This window comes from Eimeria tenella, genomic scaffold, assembly GCF_000499545.2.
Source record: "Eimeria tenella Houghton genomic scaffold, Eth_scaff72, whole genome shotgun sequence".
Classification (NCBI taxonomy): Eukaryota; Apicomplexa; class Conoidasida; order Eucoccidiorida; family Eimeriidae; genus Eimeria; species Eimeria tenella.
In genome coordinates, this window is record NW_013543442.1 from 73,924 (window position 1) to 98,921 (window position 24,998).

At 52.9% G+C, this 24,998-nt stretch overlaps 4 protein-coding genes across 4 annotated transcripts; all 4 read right to left on the reverse strand.

Annotated features, from left to right (window-relative positions):
• Positions 1–321: 321 nt before the first annotated feature.
• Positions 322–1,716, reverse strand: ETH_00031980 (uncharacterized protein; the record flags this gene model as incomplete). The annotated part of the gene is made up of 1 exon (XM_013378058.1): positions 322–1,716. One exon carries the CDS (start codon positions 1,714–1,716, stop codon positions 322–324), a length of 1,395 nt encoding a protein of 464 aa, XP_013233512.1.
• A 3,923-nt stretch (positions 1,717–5,639) lies between these two features.
• ETH_00031985 (uncharacterized protein) lies at positions 5,640–8,207 on the reverse strand (the record flags this gene model as incomplete). The annotated part of the gene is made up of 6 exons (XM_013378059.1): positions 5,640–5,969; positions 6,124–6,339; positions 6,492–6,836; positions 6,952–7,227; positions 7,436–7,753; positions 7,995–8,207. 6 exons carry the CDS (start codon positions 8,205–8,207, stop codon positions 5,640–5,642), a joined length of 1,698 nt encoding a protein of 565 aa, XP_013233513.1.
• A 4,814-nt stretch (positions 8,208–13,021) lies between these two features.
• ETH_00031990 (uncharacterized protein) lies at positions 13,022–13,994 on the reverse strand (the record flags this gene model as incomplete). Its single annotated transcript, XM_013378060.1, has 2 exons — positions 13,022–13,069; positions 13,206–13,994. 2 exons carry the CDS (start codon positions 13,992–13,994, stop codon positions 13,022–13,024), a joined length of 837 nt encoding a protein of 278 aa, XP_013233514.1.
• Positions 13,995–15,864: 1,870 nt separating this feature from the next.
• On the reverse strand, positions 15,865–24,348 carry ETH_00031995 (ubiquitin-transferase domain-containing protein, putative; the record flags this gene model as incomplete). Its single annotated transcript, XM_013378061.1, has 15 exons — positions 15,865–16,113; positions 16,430–16,521; positions 16,757–16,926; positions 17,289–17,539; positions 18,021–18,119; positions 18,272–18,319; positions 18,692–18,783; positions 19,501–19,591; positions 19,919–20,623; positions 20,888–21,013; positions 21,128–21,207; positions 21,399–21,611; positions 21,798–21,879; positions 22,053–22,915; positions 22,956–24,348. The coding sequence occupies 15 exons, from the start codon at positions 24,346–24,348 to the stop codon at positions 15,865–15,867; spliced, it is 4,554 nt and encodes a 1,517-aa protein (XP_013233515.1).
• Between the last annotated feature and the right edge of the window lie 650 nt (positions 24,349–24,998).

A 24,998-nucleotide genomic window follows, 5' to 3' on the forward strand; every position in this document is an offset into this window, starting at 1 on the left:
CTGACGCTGCACCAGCAGCACGAGCAGTGGGGGCAACTGGAGAAAGCAAAACGCAGGGCCCCTCGGCTGCGAGGGGCCCGTATTGCGTTTTGTTTCCCAGTCTCTTTGGTGCACCTGGGGCCCCCTGCTGCTCGCTCTATGCCAGTGAGGAGTGTACCGCATGCATGAGACTCCCTCCCTCCTGCCCCCTTTCCAGGGGCATCCCTCTGTCCTCAAAATCGAATCTGAGGCTTTCTCTGTGGAGATTCGGGTTGACGTTAGCATTCTATGACTTCATAGCGTAGCCTTGCTGCAACGTTAATTAAGCTGCAACGGCGAGCCCTAGGGGAGGGCGAGGGGCCGCAGCAGCCTAGCATGTTCCATCTCTGCGCGCCACCGGGCAGCCAGCATGCGTGCCCCGTCGTAGCCGTGGCGTTTGACTGAAAACTGCTGCTCGAATTGCTTTCCCTCGACGGTTATTCGGGCCCTCCAGACATCCTTCGGCGGCGAGAAACACACACCCAAGAGCCGGGAGGAGCCCACAGCAGGGGCTCCCCTGGCGATGCTGCCTTCGCCGCACGCCATTGGCTCCAGCGGCAAAGGCACGGCACCCGCTGCTGTCGATACTGTTGCTGCCGGTGCTGCTGCTGCTGCTGCTGCTGCTGCTGTGGGGATCCGCTGCTGGTGTGTCCTTGAAGATGGGGGACGACGGCGAGAGTGCCGGGGACCCTCGATCATCCCCTGCAATATATCCGTCTCATCCTCAGGCCTTGGTGGACTATGATGACCTGCTGCTGCTGCTGCGCCTCGACGGGTCTGCATGCGCCCCTCACTTTTGTGCTGCTGCACCGCAGGAACAATGCACGCTGCTGCTGCTGCTGCTCCTCGGCTGCCGCTGCTGTCCCATGGTGTCTGCTGCGGCCAGGGCCTTCGCCGCTGTCGCCGGGCTGCTCTGTAGGAGCTTCCTAAACATAGTTCACTATCAGTTTCTTCCTGCATTTCCCGCAGAGCCGCTGTGGCTGCAGCAGCATCAGCTGCTGCGCCTGCTGTAGACCCTATAAGCGGATTCTGCGGCTCCTGCTGCTGGCAAAGCTGCGGGCTCCCGCGAGCAGCAAAAGGGCCAGCAGTGCCTTCAGAGCCCATGAAGGATCTTAAGAGGCCGTCGGGAGTCTCCACAGGACTCATTCGCAAAGGACTCCCCCATACAGCATTGGATGCAGAGCTAGGGGTAGAGCTAAGGGACAACGGGGCGACAAGAGGGGAAGCAGCAGCAGTGCGAGGGCTGTTGCTGTTGCTGCTGTAAATCTGGGATGGAAGGTCATGAGCAGCAGAGACTGCCAGCTTCTGGTGCGTGGTCTTCGAGTCTCCAGAGGAAGTAGCACGAACAGAAGCAGCAGCGGAGCCGTCGTCGGCGTCTAGTGTCCTGCTGCCGCTGTTGCTGCTGTTGCCAAGCGAAAACGCGCTGCAGTCTGCCTCATCGCAGAGACAATCGTCGAGGCCGCAGGCCCCGGGGCTGAGGGCCCCATGTGCTGGGGCCGTGGTGGTGCAGGTGGTAAGCAACCGGGCGTCAAAGGCAGGCTTCAGGCCTTTGAGGGGGCTTGGAGTTCCTGAAAGCTCTCTTTGGACTCCCCCTGGAGTGCCGACTACTGGGGACTGTAAGGCAGCTGCATAGAAAGGGGTAGAGGGGTCCGAGCTGATGCGTGAGAGCACCCTGAAGAGCTGGTGAAGGCTGATCATAGCTGCTGCCTTGGGGGAGAAAATGACGCTGCGGCTTCAAGAAGGGCACTGCTGTTGCTGCAGCGTGCTGCTGCGGCTCACCGCGGCAGCTTGGTGCTGCAGAATACTGCTGGGATGTGCTGCTACTTGTTGAGGCGTCCAGCTGTCAATGCAGGGGACAGCATAAAAACAGCAGCAACCGTTGCTGCCGGAGGCCAAAAAAAAGTAACCAAAATATAATTGGAGCGAAGCAGCGGAAGCGGCTGTGTGGAGCGCGGCCCGCGTGCTGTTGCTGCACTTGATTCTATTGCAAAGGATGCCGCCGTTACGAAGGGAAAACAAACTAAAAAACTGCCTCAAGAGGCCTAAAGACACCTTAGAGCACTTGGGGCCCTATAGCTTTGCCATATAGTTGGCAACAAGGGAAGGTGGGGAGAGAGGTGGGGGGGTGGTGGGAGAGTGAATGATGGGATTGGGATCTTTATGGACCTCAAGCGGGAGAGTAAATGGCTCGAGTCACACCAGCACAATAAGTAACTAAGTAACAACCTGCAGAATTCCACTTGATGCGCTTTGCTTCGGCTGCGGCGACGGCGTGAGTTGAGCTGCATGTACACCTGAATGACGCCGGCAGGACTGCTAGTGGGGAGGTTTGTCAACGGATAAAGCTTGGAAGAGCTTCCGTCGTAAAGCGTATGTATTTAGCGAAAGATGACAGTAACAATGCAATACAGAAGTGTTACAACGCTGCACAGCTGTAGGCGGCGTAGCCCTTCACGGAGGCGGTGGTGGTGTTGCGTGGTTGTCCTGGCGTTGGAAGTTCTGTCGCCGTTTGGCTAGACTGTGATAAAAAGATAGGCATAAAACAGGAAACAGCTATACAGCGTTTCCTGAAAACCGTCAAGTGCCGCCAACGAGGCGAAGGTCCAACTGCCAGGCCGCGGCGGCCGCCACCTTCAGCTCCGCGACAGCTACACTTCTTCCAGAATAGAGAAGCGGCCGTGTAAATGTGTCTTCTCTACGCGTCTGCAGAGCCTTGTCTGGTCTGTGATGACATCTAGAGGAAGCGGTGGGTTGAAGTAGAGAAAGTATGGCCACGACAACGCCCCGACCGTCGCAGAATAAGGCACCAAGCGCTGCCTGCGTGTGTCGGTTGTAGGGAGAGGGAAGGCCCTTTAAATCAGCCAGAGAGAGAGACTAAGCATTGTACACGTCCTGTTCAATCTGCGCTGGAATGTAAGAAAGAAGAAAATGAACCCAAAGGCGTATTTACGTAGCAGACCTGAGCTCCTGCCGGCCCCCGGCATAAGGCCCAACCCAGGGTGAGCTGGGGGGTCGCAGGATGGAATGAAGTTTGGTTGCTGCGGCAGCTATTTCGTCGCGTAAAAAGAGCTCAGCTGAATCTCAGTGTAGAGAGAAAAGACTTTTAAAGCAAAACAAACGAACAACATATAGCCCCGCTAAGAGAATCCCCCAAACAAAAGAGCAGGCCGGTGTGCCTACGGATGGAGGGGCCGTGCGGGCGGCGCTGCCCCCCGCCCTCAGCCTGCATAGTGTCTGTACTAATTCGGCCTAGTCTCTGCGTATTTATTCAGCTAAAGGCAAATAAAAGCTGAATTATGCAGTTTATGTGCGGTACAGCTCGCGTTTGGCTCTACATCGCCGAGGTGTTCGGCTGCGCTCAACCTGCGCCGACGACGGTCCGTGTGTGGACGGCGTGTGTTTCCGGCGGAGTAGGCAGGCTAGCAAGCACCTACTTAGGCTAGCTCGAGAAAAATGGTGGGATAAAAACTTGTTTTATGGGTTCTGTCTCCTACTCACGCTTACGCAACTGCTGCAACTGCTGGAGCGAGCCTTGTTACGGGTTGGTTGTTGGCGCACGTGGGAGGCTGCCAGGGGAGGCGGGCGAATGCAATGCACCTTCTGCTTCTCTTCTGCAAAATTTCCCCCTTATTTTCCTTTTCTAAGCGTCATTTACTAAAAGAAAAGGAAATAAACAGAATTGGGCCCATCTCCGGGGCCAAGCCTCCCTCCAGAAGCTTACTATAGAAGACAGCACCAGAAAGAACCACTGGGCTGGCGTAGCGTCGCACCGCTGAATGAGTAAAGAACTCCACGCCCAAGCCTTACCATAAAAACTACAAAAATAGAATATGACTTCAAAAGAAGTTTAGTTGTCGCAAAGCTTAGTTTCCGGATACTTCTTCCCGCTTTTTGTCCGTTTGCAGAAATGCACCACCAGCTGGAATCCCCACCCACGAGGAAAGAGGCAACGAAAAAGGGCAAAGAAACACAAAGTGTCCCAAATTCGCAAACTCAATTGACGCTCTTCTCAGTCTGAGGTATTTCCCCTCTTTTGCAGTGTTTGTGTCTCCGCCGCCAAGCAGGAAACTTTGTTTTGCGTTAGTATATTTCTGCAAAAGATTAGCCTTCAAAAACAAGTAATTCCCTCTTCAAAAGAAAAATCGAAGAAATATACAAATTGAATCGGACCTAGGTCGTATTCTATGTGCCGTTTCAACTGCATTGCTGAGCGCCTCAGTGCTGACGTGGATGAGCATCAAATTTGCCATTTCCTGTTTATTCTTCCACACACGCACTACGAAATTGTGGCAAGAGCTTTCACACATTAAGTAGATATAATAATAATGTTGCGGAGAGGCGAAAAAGCGCACGAAACCAAGCAACCGGAAAATGGAGAAAATAGTGTGTGTATGACGTAGATTGTGTATGTATTGAATATCATCTTATAAGACGCCAAAATAAACCAGAGTACACTTACATGTATTTGCTATTACTAATTAATTGAAAACACGAATAGCGAAAGGGTCGCCGAAACATCAGAAGTTGCAGAAAGCTTGCTTGACGACCGTTCCATTTGAGAGGCGCCTGCTCAGAAGCTTTGCTTCCGAAAAAATCAAACGATATGCGCATTGAGAGAAGCAGGCCGGACTCAACGTTGACGCTTTCGGCACCTCAGGGAATTAAAAGTGTCCCTCTGGCCCTCAAGTCAACAGAGCCCTCCCTACAGTTTAAAAGCGTCCAATACGCAGTCCCGCAATTTCGGAGGCGAGTTCCTTCGCCGAAAACCCCTTGCAACAAGGCCTTGAGCCCTAAATCATGCAGATATAAGTAATTGTACTTGCTACGCAATGCGCACGTGAATTAAAGCAGCATGCACCAAACTGGGAACGTAAACTTTGATTCATACCTGAAAGGAGTTGAGCGTGTGTATAGCCAGAGTACTTTTATGATAGCCGATTAAGAACACTGAACACCAAAGAAAAAGAACAGCGCCACTGCATAAGGCGCCCTCTGATTTCTATTTTCCGCTCCGAAGGTATACTTGCAGTCAAATGCGTGCAATTAGAAACAGAAACGCGAATAGCAGCGGGGTATTTTGGGGATTCTTTACTAGAGCAAGGATTTTGGACACTTCGTGAGTTTCTCCCTGACCAAAAAATGCAAAACGAACAGATCAACAGCTCAGAAAGTGTGCTTGAAAAGAGAGTAGTGTAGCTAGGTTCCTCCGCCGTCTTGTCAGCTTTGGGAAGATACAAATGCAGTGCCAAACGGTAGTGTTTCCTCCGTAAGAGCTGTTAGCCCAGCTCAGCTCAGCTGAGGCCCCAACAAGAACCCTACTCCGTCGCCGTGCGGTCGGAGGCTGCCAGCCGGCGCGTTAGGACAATGCTTCCCCCGGGGAGGAAAAAAACGAGCGCCGGAGTTTTATCTCTCTTGGCGTCCCACTATGGCTAAGAAGCCTAAGGGTTTCAAACCCCGAAGCGTAAACCCTACGTGGTCTTCACGATGAAAAGGATACATGACTACGGCTGCACCTTGCTAAAGGCAAGTAACACTGTGGACACATGCAACGTACTAACACAAACACATGAGACGTGGCTAACACCATTTAGGATTCAGTCACGTCCCATTCAAACAAGCCTTCATTGGTCGAAAATTCCAGAGTTGCCACGCGGGTCCACTCTTCCCCTGTGCTCGCCCGCTGCCCTTCTGCCGCTTTGTTGCTGTATCTGATGCTGCTGCATGTAGCCCTGCTGCTTCTGGGATTGCTGCAGACTGTCGCTACTGCTCTGATGGAGGTAAAGGCTGCACTCCGTCATCTGGGCGATGGCGTCCGCTGCACGCTGTTCCTTCAGCTCAGCCAGACTTAGCAATTGCCTCTGCTTCGCTCCACTGCAGCATCTGGCCTTATCTCGACACAGCAGCGCCTCCTGTCGCAGCTTCTCCGCCTGTTCAGCCAGAGCCTGATCCGCCTGAATGCCGAGGGATATAGCACCACAGCAAAAGTGCATTGCTGCTCGGAACCCTTTTTAAGAAGCCTCGGCAGCACATGAAATGACCACTTTTGAAATATGAAAAAGGACAGCCAGCCTGCACTTTCTAAGAGTGTGAGCCGCTGAACTTTACCTGAGACATCTGCGATGGGCCCAACGCTCTTTTCTTGCTTGACAGAACAGTGTGACCACGTGTCGAGTCATCGTGTTCTCTTGGAGTGTCGGGCATCGCGACTTGCTGCTGCGGCTGCTGCTGCAAGCTACGCTGCTGCTGCAGGGGCCTGTTGCGATCCTCGTTGCCCAGCCCAAAAGAGGCTTCAGACCCCATGGCACTGTTTGACTGGTAGCCCTGCCGAGACATGGAGTAAGGACAGCGAAAGATACATAAACTGACGGATGAAGAGGAAAAAACAAATATGGATATGAATCTCCTGCACATGCAACTTCAGCTACTGGTGCGGCATGATGCACGCATGCGAAATGGCAGAACACAAAACTTACCCGGTAGTCTGGGGGCATTTGCTGGTGCGGCGGCTGGCCCTGCTGCTGTGGGTATCGCTCCTGCTGATAGGCGAACTGGTGCTGCTGCTGTTGCTGGTATTGATGCTGCTGTTGTTGCTGTTGATGCGGCGGATATTGCTCTTGCTGCTGAGGGTACTGGTGCTGCTGCTGCTGCTCGTACTGGTGGTGCTGCTGCTGCTGCTGGTACGGCTGCTGCTGTTGCTCATATTGGTGCTGCTGCTGCGGCTGCTGGTATGGCTGTTGCTGCTGTTGGTAGTTGTGTTGACGCTGTTCTTGCTGTCGCTGCTGAGGCGGGTACTGCTGCTGCTGTTGATTCTGGGGCGGCTGAGAACAGCCGCAGCAGAAAGCAACGTGGAGCTAAAGCTGCTGACCGCCTCTTGTTGTACTCTAAGCTTCATACTATCCTTGCTCAGCCTTTAAAGCTTGGCTGACAACATACCTGAGAGCTGAACGACGTATCACTGCTCCCTGAAGGAAGACCGAATCGTGCGGAGTCTCTAGGGGCATAGGCAGGATCGTCGCACCCGCCATGCTGATGCTGCTGCTGGTTCTGCTGCTGCTTTAATGCAGCAGCAAGGGCGTGTGCCTCGTTTTCCAGCTTTTCAGCCATAGCCAAAAGGGCTCGCTGCTTGCCTCCTTTTACGCACGTGGCTTTGTCTCTCCTTTCTGCTGCTGCGGCAAGCAGCTCCGCTACCCGTGCCTCGTCGGGAGACCCCTGAAGCAAAGCACCAGCAGCACGAGCAGCAGCAGCAGCGTCAACGTGAAGAGCAAAGGTAGTTGCAGCGCAGTCCAAATGCCCAACTTTAGTGTCTGCGCCAGCTTCTTCCGCCATTGCGGCAGCAGCAGCTGCTGCAGCAATCGCCGGTCGAGCTGTTTCTTCTGCGGCCGCTGGCGCATGCACTGGCTCCGCTGCTGCCGCTCACGGCCTGCGCTGTTCCTCTGGGGCTATTCACATTCGGAAGAGAGCCCGTGTCCGACATGAGCTGGCCCCTAGATGAACGCATGGGGTGCAGGTCACTGCCGGCTGGAGAGAGGCCCTCCGCCGCGGCCCCCGGCGCCCCGCCCCCATCTTGAGTGTCTGCAAGCTCCAGCAGCCTCGCTGCCTCCTGCTCCCTCATCTCGGCCACGCGCAGCCTGAAGGTTTGTTGAGAGCCCCGCACGCATGTGGCTTGGTCCCTGCTCAGCATCGCTTCTTGCTGCAGCCTCCGCGCCTTCTCGCGCAAGGATGCAGACGTGCTGTCCTGAAGCAAGGGCAGCGGAAGCAGCAGAGTGGCCAGCTGCAATGGCGCTAGCGCTACAGCAAAACGAGGCCTCTAAAGGGGAGCCACGCGGCAACAATGAAGCAGCAGCCATCCTCGAAGCACCAGAAGGTGCACCAACAGGAGAGTGCACCACAGCAGCAGCAAAGCGGTGATAGCTGCAGCAGCAGCTTCTGCAACTGTGTGCAGATTCAAGAAATGAAGCCAAAAAAATGAGGCGCACAGAGACATTGCTAAGGGTGGAATTGCTTGAGTGGAGTACGGAGGAGACCCTTTGTCCAGCTGCTTCTACATTTTGCTGCTGTTGGGGCTGCTGCTGATGCTGCTGTAGTTGATGCGGCTGCTTCTGTTTGGGTTCCAGCACGCCAAAAGAGCCTGCATCATCCCTGAGATTGCGCTGCCTACGCTTTTCATCCATCCGTTCAATCTGGTACATGCAAGACAATGACCCTCAGCACAAAGTTAAAACCCTAAACCCTGATCCCCAGGCATCGAACTCTTGACACAACGCTACGAATCGTGTAGCCTGGCCTAATCGCATGCCTGTACTAGCAAAGTTTCAGCCAAGAGCCGGCAGCCGTTAGTAGAAACACCGCTACGCCGGGCTGCGGCTCTGGGGGTTGTTAGATCGTGATTGCGGGGAGCCACAGGGGGGACAAATAGGGTAAAGAGAACAGGCGGCTTACGAATCCGTTCATTTTGACAAAATAAAGTGAGACAACTAAAAAAAAGCTTCCGGGGATGCACTGAAAAAGCAGTGAAGGCTGCTGGAGGGCGCGGACGGGGAACAACACTTCCTGGGTGGTGCTGCTGCGGCTCGAGGCCGAAACGGACTCGGGAGAGGACCAAATGACAAGGAAACCCAAGATAAAAAGATAAAAAGAAGACAAACACCGGAAACCACAAAGGGGCACACCCCCTCCTATATGATTGTACGTGTTGTTGCTACAGTAGCACCCGCCTCGAGCTGCTGATGTTGATTCTGTTGCTGCTGTCAGTTTGTTCTACAGCTGCAAATTTTTTATTGAAATATCCTACATATCTTTATTTTCTTTAACTTCGTTGTTTTATTTTTCCCGTGGCTGGGCCGTCGCACCCTTACACTGACTTCACCTGCAGAAGTTTGTACCACTGTGGTTGAAGCTTCAGCCGGTGTAAGTAGAAAGCTGGCTACTTTTAACACAGGAAGGATTCTCTGTCAGAATCTATAATCATTTTTACTGTTTCCTCAGCAGATGCATCCTTAATGAAACCTTCGAGTTTCAGGGGAGCCTATGCACGGCCGAGCTCTTACAGAAGCTCCTATATCACACAAAAAGAATCGAACTTTGCATACCTTCAGCCATAACGTGATTTCATCACAGGCGTATAGCCTTACTTCGTTCATCACTTCCACGACATTATGGCAGGCTATGCATGACTAATTGATTGGATGCTCTGACCGTGCGTTAAGCGGTTGTGTAGGTGAGAGAGTTTCCTCTAGAAGGATTTCTTCTTTAAATTGTTTGGGCGCAGACAAATCTTGTCCAAGGTTTTTTTATTTACATTCCGCTTACAAGCATGAGCTGCGGTGCCACGGAAGCTTGAATGCTGCGCATAGTAGGGAGAAGGCACACAGCTAGCACAAGCCCACATCTAGAGTTTGTACTTCTGCTGATAGCTGCAGTGAAGACAATAGGGGCCAACTTAAAGCCGCGTCTTATGGCCTTCTTATTCCGATATTAGCTCAAGTTAGCCCCTTTCAGGGCTGCAAGGCGGATACTTAGCCTGAAGGCCATGAAAAGGCTTGGCTGCATATCAGCCCAGATGCCGCAGAGACGAGCCAGAATCCTAAGCAATCCCTGGGGTCCGGCGATAAATACCATTATTTGCGACACGTCCGTGTCACTATAAATAGTTTTTCATGGAAGATGCCGCACAGGACCAAATAAGCCCTTTCTCGGGCGCATCTTGCTGGAGTACAGCTCATTTTCAATCCATCGAATTGCAACTTTTCGTCTTTACTGGGCTGCTGCCAATCCTTCCACGTGCACATTGTATTCATCCAGCAGGGCACCAAATAACATAGATGAGCACAAGTCTTCGAAGCAGCCTCTCCCTAAGGTGAAATTCCGATGACTGCCGTCCCTAGGAACGGTCGAACCGAAGTGCGCACAGGGCAGCCTCGCTATTCCGCTAGCTTTTGTGCAGAATAATACGATCGCAAAGCGCAATGATGCGGCTTGCTGAATTACTTCATGTGCGAGTGGACCAGTGGCCCTCTGGTACTCACAAGCCATAGGCGAGCAGGGCGATGACTTGAAAGAAAACAAGCTGTGCTGTCTTAACTTCCCCCTGAAATTAATTAAAAACTGCGTCTTATTTCTGAATAAAGGAGGCGCTCCTAATTAGAAGGAAAAACGATGCTCGCTCTGAGAAGGCACAAAATGCATTTAAAAATGTAAAGTCTAGCATATTGAGGAACATTGGTAGGCTTTCAAAATTTCAAAGGTGACAGACGGCGTACGTCTACCTGTCGCAACAGGTAGCAGAAGTAGTGTGCAGATACGAATCGCTTGCTATCCTTGGGACCTTGCGAGAATAGAGCCCTACCACTGGGAGAATAAAACTCCCTCTATTTGTTCGTCTGACAAATGCGTTGCTTCAAGGCTGAGTGAGCTTGTGTTGTGAGATGTTCCTCGGTATTCATTCGCGCAGCGCCACAACCAGTGCACGAAAACCAGGTTGCACTTCCCCTAGTTTTTTAATTTTTTAGCATTAGCAGGCCCGCTCACAGACAAACACGAGGAACAAATTGTTCACGCTCCTAGTGGAACACGCCTCGGTACCATATATCACTGCGGAAGAAACTTCGATAAAAGCAAGCCAGCATACTACAAATAGCATTTGAGGAGATCAAGAAGAGCTGAAAGAGTACGTGCCTAGGCTTTGACCACGAAGAAATACACAGAAGTGCATAGGAGTAGAACTTCAGAGACTAGTGCAGGTGGCTAGCGGTTTAGTTGGGCACGGACTCGTTGCGTGGTGCCGTGCCGCACATGTCTTCTGTTTTTCAATTCCCTATTGATCCTGCAGTTCAGTGAAGTGGCTCCAGTTACTGTGATACTCCCCTGAAGGTGCAGATCTTACGAATGACTCAACACATCTCACTGTGGAGATTCGCGCGTGGTTCTGTCGGTATTTCACTTTAGATGAGAGACGAGAGTTCTCCAACCAGCGCTGAATCTGTTTGTACCTTTGAGGGAAAGCAAGACGCGGATCCTCTTTGCGCTTCGCACATTGAGGGCCTTAGAGCTCTTAATTTTTCCTTAGTAGTCGTCTTTGTTTGCCACCAAGCAATCCTAGAGGCTAGCGAAACATCGGCGCCCGGTTGAAGTGCTTTGCTAAGCCGTGGCCTCTAGGTATCAAACCCACCGTCACCCTCGTCGTCCTGGCCTCTTTCTGGAGGAGAGAAAGATCCTGATCCCGGACTACCAGTATGTCTTCCTTCGCGCTTTGGTTTTTGAGAAGATCCAGGCTGTGACCAAGGTTGGGGTCCGGGGTGCCTAGGAGTGGTAGGTTGCGGGCCTTCAGAAGAGCTGGGCTGCGCATTTGGGGGAGGGCTTTGCTGGTTTCCAGGCGACTTTGGAGGAGCTAGGCGGAAAGTGCCAATGCCAGAGGCAGAATTGCCCAAACGTAAAGAAAGCGTACGTGTGGGATGCCCATTTTCTCTGTCACCGCGAAGCCAAGCAGAGAGGGGGCCTGGGGAAGGACCAAACCTGACGCGAAAAGAGCTGGCGCGTCGAGGGGATTCAGGAGGAGGTTCGGGACGAGAAGACGGGCTCTGCGTATGCTTCCCCGGAGAACTTCCGAAGGGACGTGAAGCAGGGCCTTTCTGGGGGAATGGGGAAGGGCTGTGTCCGTGGTCTTTGGAAGGCCCAGGTTGTGGACTTGAGGATGGACTGTGCATCTGCCTCGTAGAAGGGCTGCGCGGCCCAGGAGAACCACCTTGTGAACGTAGTATGCCAGGGGGGGTCTTTGGGCTTCCAAAGAGGCGCACGCGTAGGCTCTCGGCCGATCCATGTGATGGAGCGTCAGGTCCAAACATTTTTCGCTGCTGCTGCTGTTTTGGTGGAGGAGGGGGGGTGGAGACACTTGGTTTTTCTATGTCAGGGCTTGGTGTTTTCCAGATTGGGAAAACGCCTAGAGGTGGCGGAAATGGCCCTTCAGCATCTCGCTGCGGTGTACTTCCCAGCCGGCGACGAGCTCGTTCGCCACCCGCGCCAACGCGAGGAGCACGATGACCCCCTCTTTGCATGCGGCCCACTGCTTTAAGCAGTTCCTCCTTTAAGGCATTGGGATTTGGTGGTGTTACCTTCATGGGTGACGAGCCCTGACCACCACTTGTTGGGTATGACGGCCCATGTGGTGGTACCAAACGTGAGGTCGATGAGGGCGGAGTCAGTGGTGAATGATGCCGTCCTGGGGTCGGATTACGGAAACGCGAGGTCGTTGTTGGAGTCTCTGATGCAGGCAATGGCGGTGCGGGAGGAATCTGTGGTGAGGAAGATGATGGTGGAGTGTGTGATGAAGGCAACGAGGGTGCGGGAGGAATCGGTGAACGTGAGGAAGATGATGGTGGAGTGTGTGAAGGAAACGGATATGTGGGAGGACCCGGTGAACGTGAGGAATTTTGTGGTGGAGTGTATGAAGGAGGAGACGGATATTTGGGAGGATGCGGTGAACGTAAGGAAGATAATGGTGTTGAAGGCAACGGCGGTGCGGGAGGAATCGGTGAACGTGAGGAAGATGATGGTGGAGTGTATGATGAAGGCAACGGCGGTGCGGGAGGAATCTGTGGTGAGGAAGATGATGGTGGAGTGTGTGTTGGAGGCAACGGCGGTGCGGGAGGAATCTGTGGTGAGGAAGATGATGGTGGAGTGTGTGTTGGAGGCAACGGCGGTGCGGGAGGAATCTGTGGACTTGCGGAAGATAATGGCGGAGCTTGCGCTGACGGGGGAGACTGTGAGGCTGAGGAGCTGTAAGCTGGAAACGATGCTGGTGGACCTCCCGCCGGGGGAAATGGCCGTGGAGGCGGGAAATTTGCATGCGACTGTAGCGGGCTGTGTCCTGATGAAGTGGAAGATGGGAATGGGGGTACATCGAGGGGAGGCCCTGGTTGATTTTGCGGCGGAGGGAATGAGGGTGGGATAGGAGACGACGGTGGGGGCGGAAACATTCCAGATGAAGACGATGGAAATGTTGTTCCCATTACAGGCGGCCAACGGGAGGGTAATTGTGGTGAATTTTCCCCAGGGGCTGGAGCACCAAAGTGACTGGGTAATTGTCCGGCTCCTTTTGGAGGTGAAGGCAGGGATGAACTCCTGGGAGGTGGTGGAGGCTTAGGCAGCCTTGATCTGGTACCATGAGGCAACCTCTGCCTAGGATTTGGCACCTGTGGCGCAGAAGGTGAAGAAGGGGTTGGTGGAAGTTGCGAACGCGGGTCGTCAACTTCCATTGGGACCTCGGTGTCCCCCTTCTCTTCCTTTTCTGGGTCGGCGTGTTCTTGGTCGACATCCATTGGAACTGGGGGTCCAGTGGGTTCTGGAATTTGAAAGAGAACTTTTCGAGGAGTCTTTTGGCCCCCAGTCCAGGGGAGAGGCCCTTGCATAAAACCTGGACGCTGTCTTTTTGATGGATTTCCAAAGTTCGAAGACGAAAGCTGTGGACCCGCCGCAGATGGTGACGTCGGCTTGCTGGGCTGGCCCCTATCACTCTGCGGGGAAGGATTTGGGGCGTCTCTACTGTTTAGAGGAGGATGTGGACCTTGTCCTGAGGTAGCAGTATTTCCATCTCCACCTCTAGGCCTTTTGCCTGATGCGCTGCCTGCTGTACTCTCTTCTTCTCCGTCTGGCCCGCAAGAACCCCCAATTGCAAGCTTGCGGCCGGTTAATTCGTCACCCTTGAGCTTGCTAAAACAATGGATGACGAGGAATAACAGCGCCATCACGCCCGTCAGTGCAATGAAGACATGCATCACCTTGAGTCTAAATCCCTGGGATCCGTTGATGCTAGGAGCGCCCACATATTCATATGATACTGCACTGTGATTTAGTTTTTCTTGCACAAGAGGGAAGGACAGATCGATGGGATCTTGTGAAACGCCGCTCGATAGAACCACTCCAGGATCTGCGCAGGCCAAGAAGGCCTGTAAGGCGGCGATGAGCGCAAGCTTCTCTCTCATTCTTGGAAGAACAGCCTAATAACCTGATAAGAAATAAATAATTTAACGGAATTTCAAGGTAAGAAGGCGAGAAGAGTCTCAGGCGGAGTGGGAGGGGTAAGAGGTCCCGACCCACAATGACACTGGGGTGCAAACGGCTGACTGACGAGACTCTATTTTTCCCGCTGCATCAGCAGCCCGTGCTGCTGTGCTTGTTCTAAAAATGAGGGCAATGCAAATATTTGGAATAAGTCTTGCTAAACTATCGAATGATAGGCGCACGCATCGCTCCTGTTGCAGTCCTTGCACGACAAGGGGGTGGCTGGAATATTCCACGCAGACCTCCCAAGGACCACTCGACTCCTCATTGTGGCCCTGTTTGCATCTTTTGACGCTTTTCTTTGATAAGCATTTCCCTTGGACTGGGTATTGAGTAAATCAATTTTCTGGATATTGGGAAATGCCCGTGAAGTGTTGTGTGCATACGGTTGCCTTTTTCACGTAATCCTCCACTAGTACCTAGTACTGCTGTGGGGGCTTTCACCGCAGTCGGAACATATTTGCCGTTGTTAAATTTCAGTTTTTTGATATGCGTTTAAATGCTTTAATCAGTGTTTTGGGGGACCCCTGCTTCGTCCAATGGGTCAGTAAATGAGGCCTTTCAATAGCAGCCCAACACTTCACCTGCACATGTCTAGCCAATGCCCAGCACATCACGCTGCAAGTAGCATTAAGCAGCCTCTCAAATATAGAAGGACGCTAATTGAATTTTCCCATTCAAATGCTTTTCCAGGGACTTACTTGCGTGGACAAGTTTCTACGTTATGGGCCCAGCGCAGATTGGCCCATGGCTCCCAGCATCTGTCGCTGGCGCCGCGGAAGTTGACTAGGCGGAGGCAGAGCATCTTCATTAAATCATAATACCTGATAATCAGTCGTAGTTATTTCGATGGGCCTATAGAAATAGCATCTTCTTGGTCGAATGCCCCCCAAAATAACCAATGGGCAGCTTAACCGTAAGCACAGGCGTCTTTAATGAATGGCAGCCAAGTGTATGTACAGGAAGTAGCCGCACTGAAATACTGCGATACTTAACCATCCACACATCTGCATTTCAAAGTATGTACATCTCACTTCTGTCCGGAGCTAACTCTGCCGTTAACGCGTAGCACAGTGTAAAGGATCACGCCGTAGTTCACTTATTAGATGAAAAGTATCTAGTTTCCGGCAAGGACGAATGGAATGCTGTTCGGAGAATAGTGAAGGACCCAGAGCATAAACTTGGAAGCCCTAAAGAGCTCACAGGCTGCTGCTGGTTGCTGGCATTGGTCACTAAAGTTGCACAGATCGCCTGCTTGCGGACCGCAGAAGACTCTTTTTGGGAAAAAAGTGGTCCCTTGAGCAACTAAACGCGTGTTCAGGCCGCGTTAATGTATTCTAGGACCTTCAAGCAGCACAAAGAAGCCACCGTTGTACACTAACTGCCCGTACAAAGACCAATACACTTGGAAAATATATCCTCCCGACCCAGGTGAAACGAAGCTGACAGCCTTCTGGCTAGATGCTGGTCAAGGAAATAGGCGCCATCCATTTACTGACGTGTCAAAGCGAATCAGAATATTGCGGAGAAGCACAACCAAAGGCACGCAGTTCGGAAGACTGAGCCGTCACAGCGAGCCTGCTGCACTTGGCCGGTGGGTAGAGCTGGCTGGACCCATGTCATTCCACATCTCTGCGCTCATTCCTCTCTAAAAAGAGGCCTCAAATAAATGAGGAAACCGCTATGCTGTTGTATACAGCCCAAATTCCAGACAACGAATGCTCAAGGACAGGTCGCACAGTCAAAGTGCTTTAGCCTGTTCCGCTAGCCAGGACGCTAAGAGTCTCGTAGTTAGCTAAGACCGAAGCCGCGGGTTCCCCCAATGGCTCCTCGGACTTTGTCCCACAGATCTTGTCGCGTCGCATAGGCAGGAAGCTTAAATAGATTTACGCAAGTACTGCTTGTGGGCAAACGGGACGTGTCTGGTACCCTATGAATGGTGAAAGGGGGAGATAGCGAGCCGAATCCTCGTAGAGGTGCGCGCGAGCAAGATGTCACGAACATCAAGAAACTGCTGCGTTCACTGTCTGCCATTCCACTCTGCGCGAAACCAGCACAAAGCAGCCGACTAAGAGAGTCACTAACATTTTTCAAATATGTGTGTGCACCCCAACTATGCCTGTACTAATGCAAGAAACAGGTAAATGATACGACCAAGCAATGATGACTGAGGCACAGCAAGGAAGTTAAAAATACCACGAAAATGTTGGTGTCACAGCGACACAACATATGCGGATTACAGAGCTACACAGTTCACGGTGAAAGATCCCTTGAATCTTTTTCCTTGCACTGCAGGCAGTGGGCAAGCCAATACACAGATAGAAACAATAAAACCCATCCGCTGGTAGCGACTCACAAGGAGCTCCCAAAGCCACAAAACTTGAGGGCTAGTCTCCGAAAAGCCGCCGCTGTAAGAGGCATGGGAACGCAAGTCTTCCACATCAAAGCCTGTAGGACAACGCAGTAAATAAAACGAACAGTTAGATCTGGGCTACTAAAATGGAGGAAGAGATCGGAAGAAGCATGAAAAAGAGGAAAAAACGAGAGTTTTCAGAGACGACAGCTGCAAATCGAACGAGCAAGCAATCAGTGGGCATATAGTTGGCTGCTAGTTAGTTAGTGATGTAGTCGGCTATTTAAGTAAGCAGGTCTGGCTAGCTGCAATAGTGCGACGATGTGATACCCTCGCTGGTGCCGCTAACAAGATGCTGCAGCTCTTCGGCAGAAAACATTTGAAGCCACTGCAGTGGTACGACGTCGCTGAGGCCACGAAGAAAGGCCTGAGTTTGCTGCTGTATTTGTTTGACACACTTGTAGTCTGACATAAGCTGCACGTATCGCAGCTTGGAAGCGCTGAGCAGTAAAGCATAAAAGTGTGCAGCAACCACGAAACCCAAATGAACCGCCCTACGGATGAGAAGCCGAGTACACGTAGAGACAGACACACACAATGTAGCAGAAACAGGAGCAACTTTCACCAAGCGTCGATGATACGCAGCTATGCAGGTCAGGTGACGCACGTGGTAAGGAAAAAAGCACAGTGAAACGATGCAGCCGCCGCGGACAACGACAGCGCGTAAACCACAGCGCCGCTCAAAGAAAAATAACAAAACAACCGTTGGCGCAACAGCGACAGAAAAGAAAATAGCGGTAGCATTCGAAGTAATCGCAGCACGAAACTCGTAACAGTTGTAGCGGCAGCAACACTAGCATACTTGGTGACGGGGATATTGCAACCATTTGGAATCAGATCCACCTCCTCCTGGCTACCGAACTCCGAGCGCATGACAGAAAATGTCAGGGACAGCTCTGCAGCATCTCCCGGGTATTTCTTCAGCAGCATGAGGCTGCGGTGTACAGAAGGGTCTAGGCTCTTGATATCGTCGAGGCGGCAGGGCCGGCGCAGTAACAACTTAAGGAAGACGCGGTTCAGTTGAGGCTCAATAAGCACTCCCTCAAACACAGCCTGTTGTGAGGTACAAGCGTGAACAATGAAATGAAAAAAAATCAACTAAGGGTCGTTTCGTCAGCCACTTCTGCTCCCTCTCTACTTCGCTAGTTTCTGCCCTTCCAGGCAGCTTAATTCGTCTCCACAATTTTTCACGCTGCTACCACAAAAATTCCCCAAGCACAGTTCCTTCGACGCTAATTTCCCGGCTAAACTTCCCTTGGTTTTCTAAGAAACACACTTCCCTTCTGTTACCTCCAAACAATTCAAGGGCACTTAGTAACGCGCGGCCAGTCATTCTAAAGCGCGCACCGGGGCTGGCAGCAGGCACTACACTATGCAACAAAAAAATCGGCAAAAGCAGCAACCAGACGCAGCGGCAGCCGACGCAACTTCATCCAAAGATTCTTCACTGCAGCAATAGTGACAGCAGCACCACCACGAACACCGATAACGGCAGCAGCAGCGGCATGAACACCGGTTGAAGCAACAGCAGTACCTTGCCAACAAGCCTTCCTATTGCGAGAAACAAGTTGGCGAAGTTTGGGTGGAGAAGCTCGACGGAGGGATTTGGAAAGAGAGAATTATCGGGGCAGCTCTGCAGGCGCACGATATTGATCTATTCATTGACACAGGGTAGCTGCTTCTGCACCCGTTTTCTGCAAGGGCTGTAGGCAGGCTGGTAAAGGCTGGAACAGACTGGAGGGCAGGCAGAAGGATAGATGAGGCAAACAGCCAGAATAGACCTACGTGGAAAAGGCCGTAGGCAGGGTCGAATGCTCGCCGAGAAAGCTCCACCTGTATCAGCCAAGGCAGCAACAACGGCTACTGCAACAGCAAAAAGGAACTCTCAAGCAGCAGCAATGTAGGAGCACAGACCCAAGTGAGGATGCGATGGTAGAACTAGCAGATAAGCAAAAGTAGCAGCAGCAGATGCAGCAAAAAAAAGAAAAAACCCTACACAGAAGACACGTGAGCAAATATATCTGAGAAGCAACACAAGTTGCATGAAAAAAAGGAAAGGAGGAGCTTGAACAGCACACGCAAACCCATCTACAAACACAAAATACATGCATACACACAAATACACAGCGATAGATAGAGACAACCGTGGAAGGCGCTGCTGCCCCCGCCACTGCCGCGATGGTGCTTGCTGCTGCTGGTGCGTACTATGAGCTCCTTAAGCAGGCCGCCTCCGTCGATTCCGGCCTCCGGAGTTCCTTCAGCGGTGATAAACTCGACCTGAAACCCCCGCATCACGTCTTTGGCGAATAGAAGACACAGGAAGCAACACACACCAAGACAGGTTCCGTCGAGCGCTGTAGACGCAAGCAGCTCTGTGGCGCTGTTGCGAGAAAATAGCTTAAGGAACTCCGTGGCAGCAAAAACGCCAGGTGTATTTTAATTGGAGGCGACGTCAGCAGAGAGCGGCAGCAGCAAACCCAGCATCAAGTGCAGAAAGTGCAGCAACTGCAGCCTTCAGTACCTCCATGAAGCAACGCCGCTAGTCCGTCTTCCACTGCAGCAGGACGCCCCAAAGAAGCGTTCAGGTTTCACCCTTAATCCCTTAACTCCTTAAAGCTTACGTTTCTGTCTTGAAAAAAACAGTGGTACAGGGAAGGCTGAATCATGACTAAAGAGACTGTTTCGCGCCTCATGGAGGGCATTCGCCATCGCCCGTATGGGCCGCTTTGAGCCACGTAGCATTCATAGGAAACCAACAGAGATAAGAAACGGAATATGAACGAGAGAAAAAGAAACAGGCGGTGGCAGCTCGCCCATGTCCAAGAAACAAAGCAGTGGCCAGCCAGTAACAAAAGGCACACAAAGTATAAGCCGCCCAAAGCAATTCCCAGTTCGGGCACCCATAGGTGCGCAGAGTGCCGATAAAGAGCCGACAGAAAAATCGCAAGAGATTAAGGAAGACAGGATGCAAAGGGGGTGAAAAAGGAAAACCAGGCAAGGATGCACACACTAACCGATATGGGTCCTCCTTATTTGGAAGCATCGACGATAAAAGAAGGAAGAAGATGAATCTCCACGCTCGAACGCCAGAAGCTGGTAAAACACCTGAATTCAGCGGCCAGCGAAGCCACAAACACGCAACTAATTAGCCAGGTGAGTAAACAGCTAGACGACCGGCAGGCTAGCTGCTCGTCAGCTGAAGATTCAGTCAATAAGCAAGCAGCCTAGTAAAGCCGGACGACGTAGCCGACACAACTGACGTAAACAGAGAGTGCTGCCAGAAAGAAGACAAATACTGCGGTGCACCACCGCCTATATCTCTTTGTGGAGAAAAAAATATGACAAAGTGAAACAAGGAGACAATAATACAATGGAAGAATAAACGCTAAGCCCTAATTCTTAGACCGTATAATTCGACTCATCTGTCCTTACCGCGAGCCTGTCAGAAAAAGCGATTGTATGCGGCACATACACTAGAGAAGAGGCCAGCAGCCTCGTAGGCAAATTTGACAGGCGCAACCCGGGGGGTGGCATCCTGGAGGGTCCGCGTGAAGCAGCGCTTGGTGCCGTTGCAATGCTGCTGCTGCCGCCGACAGTGGCAGCAGCCGCAGTGGATGCCGCAGCGGCGTCACCGCCGCGCATGCACCAGACAAGACATTCCCAGAGAGCTGGGAGGCGCTGACCACCTGCTGCAGAAAAGATTAAGGAGGCAGGCCCGTCAGGTAGCACCAGCTCTTCGTCTTCAACAAGAGATACACGACTATTCAGATCCAATAGTTCACGTAGAACCCCAGGAACCAGCTGCCACAGGCGCTCACGTCCTCTTCGCCATCGCCTCCCGTTGCTACTGCTGCTGCTGTTGTTGTACGAGGGTTCAGGTAAGAGTAGCGACAGCTCCTGTTGTTGCTGCTGCTGCTGCTGTCGCTGCTGAGGGCACGACGACGCGCATGTTGAACGCAGTAACAACCATGCGACGCGATTGAGTGTCAGCAAAAGCCACCGCAGGTCGCTGCGCTTCAAAGAAAAGCCGCTGTTGCTTGTGCCATCGTACTTCGATGCGCTCGTGCTGCTGGTGCTATTCCCCGCGTTAAGTTGTTCTTCCTCCGTCTCCTCTAGCAGCTCGGAATCGTCAGTCATCTAAGCATTACGCATGATACGAAACAACACGCACAAAGCAGACGGCCCAGTGCAACAAACGCAGCAGCCGCTGTGCGCGAAACAGAAGCAAAAGGCGAAGCCCCAACGACAACCGCGTTAGGAGGACCTTCGGAGAAAGCAGCAAAGTTCGGAGCGTACACTGCAGCAGTAGCAGCGCAACACCAGGAGCTAGACGGCCGCAGCAGCCACCAGCTATCATGAAATATTAGGAGGCACACCAGCAGATGCAGGATAAATATGTACCTGTAATTTATATTTGAGAACAGTGCAAAGGGACCTCACGGCCTCTCCCCACTCGCTCGTGAACTCAGGGGGATGCCCCATGAGCCCAAAGAAAGTGTCGGCACTACCCCCACACTTCTTGTCCAACTGCAGCAGCCACAGTACCCGCAAAAAAACAAAGAGGGCACGGTCACTGCAGAATCGGCAGAGCTGGCTAATTCTGCACCACTTGCTGGAGAAGGGCAACGTAAAGACACTCACACAGGTCCTGATGGCATTAAGAAGACGGAGAGGCAGAGGAGTGCTGACGGACAAGGCGTTCAAAATAAGTCGTTCATCGCCTAGCAGGCAACGTCGCGCACACATGCTGCTGCTGCTGCTTCTGCTGCTCCTGCACCACTATTCTTGCTGCTGATGACTCATGCAGCTCTTACTCATGGCCTTGCACCCTAGGACCCCCGCTTCTCTCCACAATACAGTGGCAAGCAAGGTGCAACAGGGCAACTTAGATAGTTACTGCTTGCTGTCTGACCTGTGTACTTGTGGTCCCAAAGATTACGGAAGTATTCACCGCTACCTCCATCATCCTCATCTTCAGAGTCCGATTCAGACTCAGTTTCATCTTCTGCTGCAGTTGCGTCGCCCGTTGCTGGTGATGCTGTTGCAGCTGCCGCCGCCGCTGATGCTGCTGCTGCTGCCCTCTCCGCCTCCGGTGGGAGATAAAGCTGCAGCAAGTCCGATAGGCCTTCACCACACAAAAAGAAGAGGCGAACATTGCGCATGCATGCTTAGGCAGCCAGTTGGCGAGCCAGCTCGCGCCCCAGGTAGCGAGGGACCTATAGGGAAAACCTCAAACGAAACAAGCGGTGCGGCGACCAAACGTGGGTATCATCAGCTAGCTAGCAAGCCAGCTAGCTACAGGGACACTCACCCCTTGGAGGTGCAGCTTCTGCAGCCGTGAAAAAGGCGTCAACAGCCCAGCCCTCTGTTAGTACAACGAGTTGGCGTCTTAGCTGCAGCAACAGCAGTTCAGCAGAAAAAGCAGTCATTGCACCCACAGCAGCTGATACCACAGTTGCATCGAACGCTAGTAAGTGATGCGATTGCCACTCCGTAGTCATTCGCAACGTAGATAACAACTAGAGCTGCGGCAATACCAGGCGGATACTGCGGGTCGCAAGCTTACCGCCTCATCTACAGACACGGAAAATGGCAACACTGTCTGGTGGTCCTTTTGCTGCTGCTGCTGCTGCTGTCCGCGCTGCTCTTCAGGGCTCAGGAGACTAGCACGAAGCAAGTCAAATGGGCAGCTCCAACCACAAAGACGCAGAGAGGCCAGCAACCACATTGGGCATGTAAGTGCTGCAGACGCTGGAGCTGTTGTTGTCTCTGCTGCTTCTGAGGCTGCTTGCGGAGCTGCCGCTGCAGTCCCTGAAGCGATAAGCCGCTGACGGTGCAAATGAAACAGAGATAACATATTGCCAGCCAGACATACACCCAGACCCATATTGCGGTTTCCGTCTGTCGGAGCTGTTGCTGAATCTGGTGCTGTTGCTGGCCGACGCAATGGGTACGGGCGCCGCAGGCCTTCGTATAAGCCATCGAGCCTCTCGCACTCTGCAGCGCAGAGCCGCAACAGCTCTTGCCTCGAAGCCAATTTCAGTTGACTTCCTTGCTGCAGTCCCGTGAAATGCTGCTGTTGCTGCAGCGCATTCTGGAGTAGCCCTGGAGATCCCAGACGCCGCTTAAGCGCAGCAGCTGCACTTGCTGCTGCAACAACAGCATCAGCGCTTCGGAGTTCCGGGAGAACTGCCAATGAAGTTGTTGTTCTGGGGGCAGCTGCAGCTGCAGAAGCAGCTTCTGCTGCGGCAGGTGCATCTGCAGCAGCTGGTGTGGCTGCAGTGCCAAAAAGAATCGCCTCCAAACGCGCAACGGCCCTGTCTTGCAGCATGGAGTGCTGCTGCTGCTGCTGATCTTTCGCTGCAAATGAAGGCAGCAGCAGTGGGGAACCAAATAAGTGCAGCAGGAGTTCCGTCTGAGCCATGCAGTCTGCAGCAGCAGGCAGAACAAGAGCAAAGATATAGCCAACATTTCTGTGCCCCGCTCAAATTGCAAACACGGCTCAACGGCGGGGACACAAGAGTGACAGGGGCAGCGGCAGCAGCAGTAGCAGCAGCAGTGGCAGCGATCGTGGCGTCTTGGTGGCAAATGCTTGGTACATGCAAATGGTAAGGAAAGCAGCAGCATGGAATGGCAGCAGCCATGCCTGAGTTAAAGGCTTGGTCCCTTAAAAGGTGTTCCAGCAAAATCAGAGCATCTTCCGCATCAGCGGCAGTATCCATCTGAGCTGCGCTGTGTCCATTTGCTGATATTGCTGCTGCTGCTGCTGGCTCTGTGACGACAGAGGAGACGAAATCTCCTATCTGAGCTGCAATGCAGCACCCCAATCCTAAGAGGCGCCAGACAGCGCTGTGAAATAGGCTCTTCTTCTGCCGTTGCGGCAGCTGCAGTTGCTGCTGCTGGTGCATATCAAAGCGCAATAGCTGCACTAGTAACCGCGACGTTGCTGCAGCACACGCTTTGGCCTGCTGTCTCGTCGACGAATCACACTCCAGAGGTAGCAGCACCAACGGCAGCCTCCCCACTACAGCAGTGTGTCTGCATGCCTCAGCAGCAGCAGCACCGTGACTGGCAGGTGTAGCACCTGCTGCCCCCAGTGCCGGCACCGGTACCGCTGCAGGTAGGCCAAAGCAAGCCCTGCCAGAAGGGGACAGAGCACTGCAACGCCAGCCGCAACGACGGCGTAAGTCCCCCTCAAACAGCAGGTGGGGGGGACATCGCCGCTGCTGCTGCTGCCTCTGCTGATGCTCGCCCTTCAGCTCCGTGCTGTGCTGCAGCAATAAGAGATTCCTGTAGTGTAGTGACAAGGCTCGCAGCAGAGCAACGTGCAAGGCGCAGCTAGGCACTGGTTCTCCTCCTGCTCCTGCATTATTTTCAGGGACTGCTGCTGCGGTGATGGAAGGCGCAGGCAGGGCAGAAGCGGCAGTAAGGAGTCGTTCAGCGTCCGCTGCGCCTGCCCCACAGAAGGGATCGAAGCTGAAAGCAATTCGCCTGGCTTGTTGCTTGTGCACCTGCTGCTGCTGCAGCTGCTGCCGTTGATGTTCTACGTCGTCCACCTGCGCAGTCAGGTGCTGCTGCAGCTGCTGTCGCTGCAGCTGCTGCTGTAGCTGCTGCTGCAGCAGTTGATGCTGCCTGTCGAATTCATCCCTACAGAGCTGCTTGCATTTCTGTCTCTCCCTGAAAGCCCTCCACGCAGCAGATATTCGATGCTGCGCTTGTTGTTGGCGTCGTTGCCTCTCCCGCTGCTCCCTTCTTTCACGGGTCTGCCGCAGGAACGCGCTGCGCCCTAGTGCGGTGCTATTACGCTGGCCCCCGGACAGATTGACGTTGCGGGTCCCGATGCTGCTTCCCCACTCGTACATCGTGCGCTGTATGCTGCAGCAGCTGCCGCTGCTGCTGCTGCTGCTGCTGCAGCGGCTGCTGCTGTGCTGAACCGGGCGCAACTACCCCCGAACAGGCAGCAGAAGCCTCTTTTTGGAGTATCCCCGATGTTGCACGTGAGTTAGTAGAATTTTCTGTGTTTTGTTTCCGTGTGTAGTTCTCCTCTCTCTGCAGCAGTAACCGCCGGTGCTGCTGGTGTCGCTGCTGCTGAATTTGCAGTTTCACGCGGACGTCGCCGCAATATATGTCTTCTGTTAAAGATCTAAAAAGATTCCAATCCTACAGAATTAGGGAAAGCGAATACTGCTAACAAGTTATGTGGTAAGGTTACTGTGGCAGCAGCTGGCAGCAGCAGCAGGAACAAGAGCAGCCACCGTGGTGAGGAGGGGCTGCGGCAGTAGCCGTAGCCAAGTGAAGCCAACCAGCCGGGAAATTCGTGTAGACCAAGAAATTGCCCTGATTTCAGCAGCAGCTAACCGCAAGGACTGCTGTGCTGCACTATCTCTACGAATATGCCTGAGGAGCAGCAACACGAGCCGCAGCCGCAACAGCAGCAGTCACCAGCAGCAACTGGAAAGCCCCGTGTCCAGTGTTCAACTTTTGTTTAAAGGCTCCTGCCCATGTACTAATC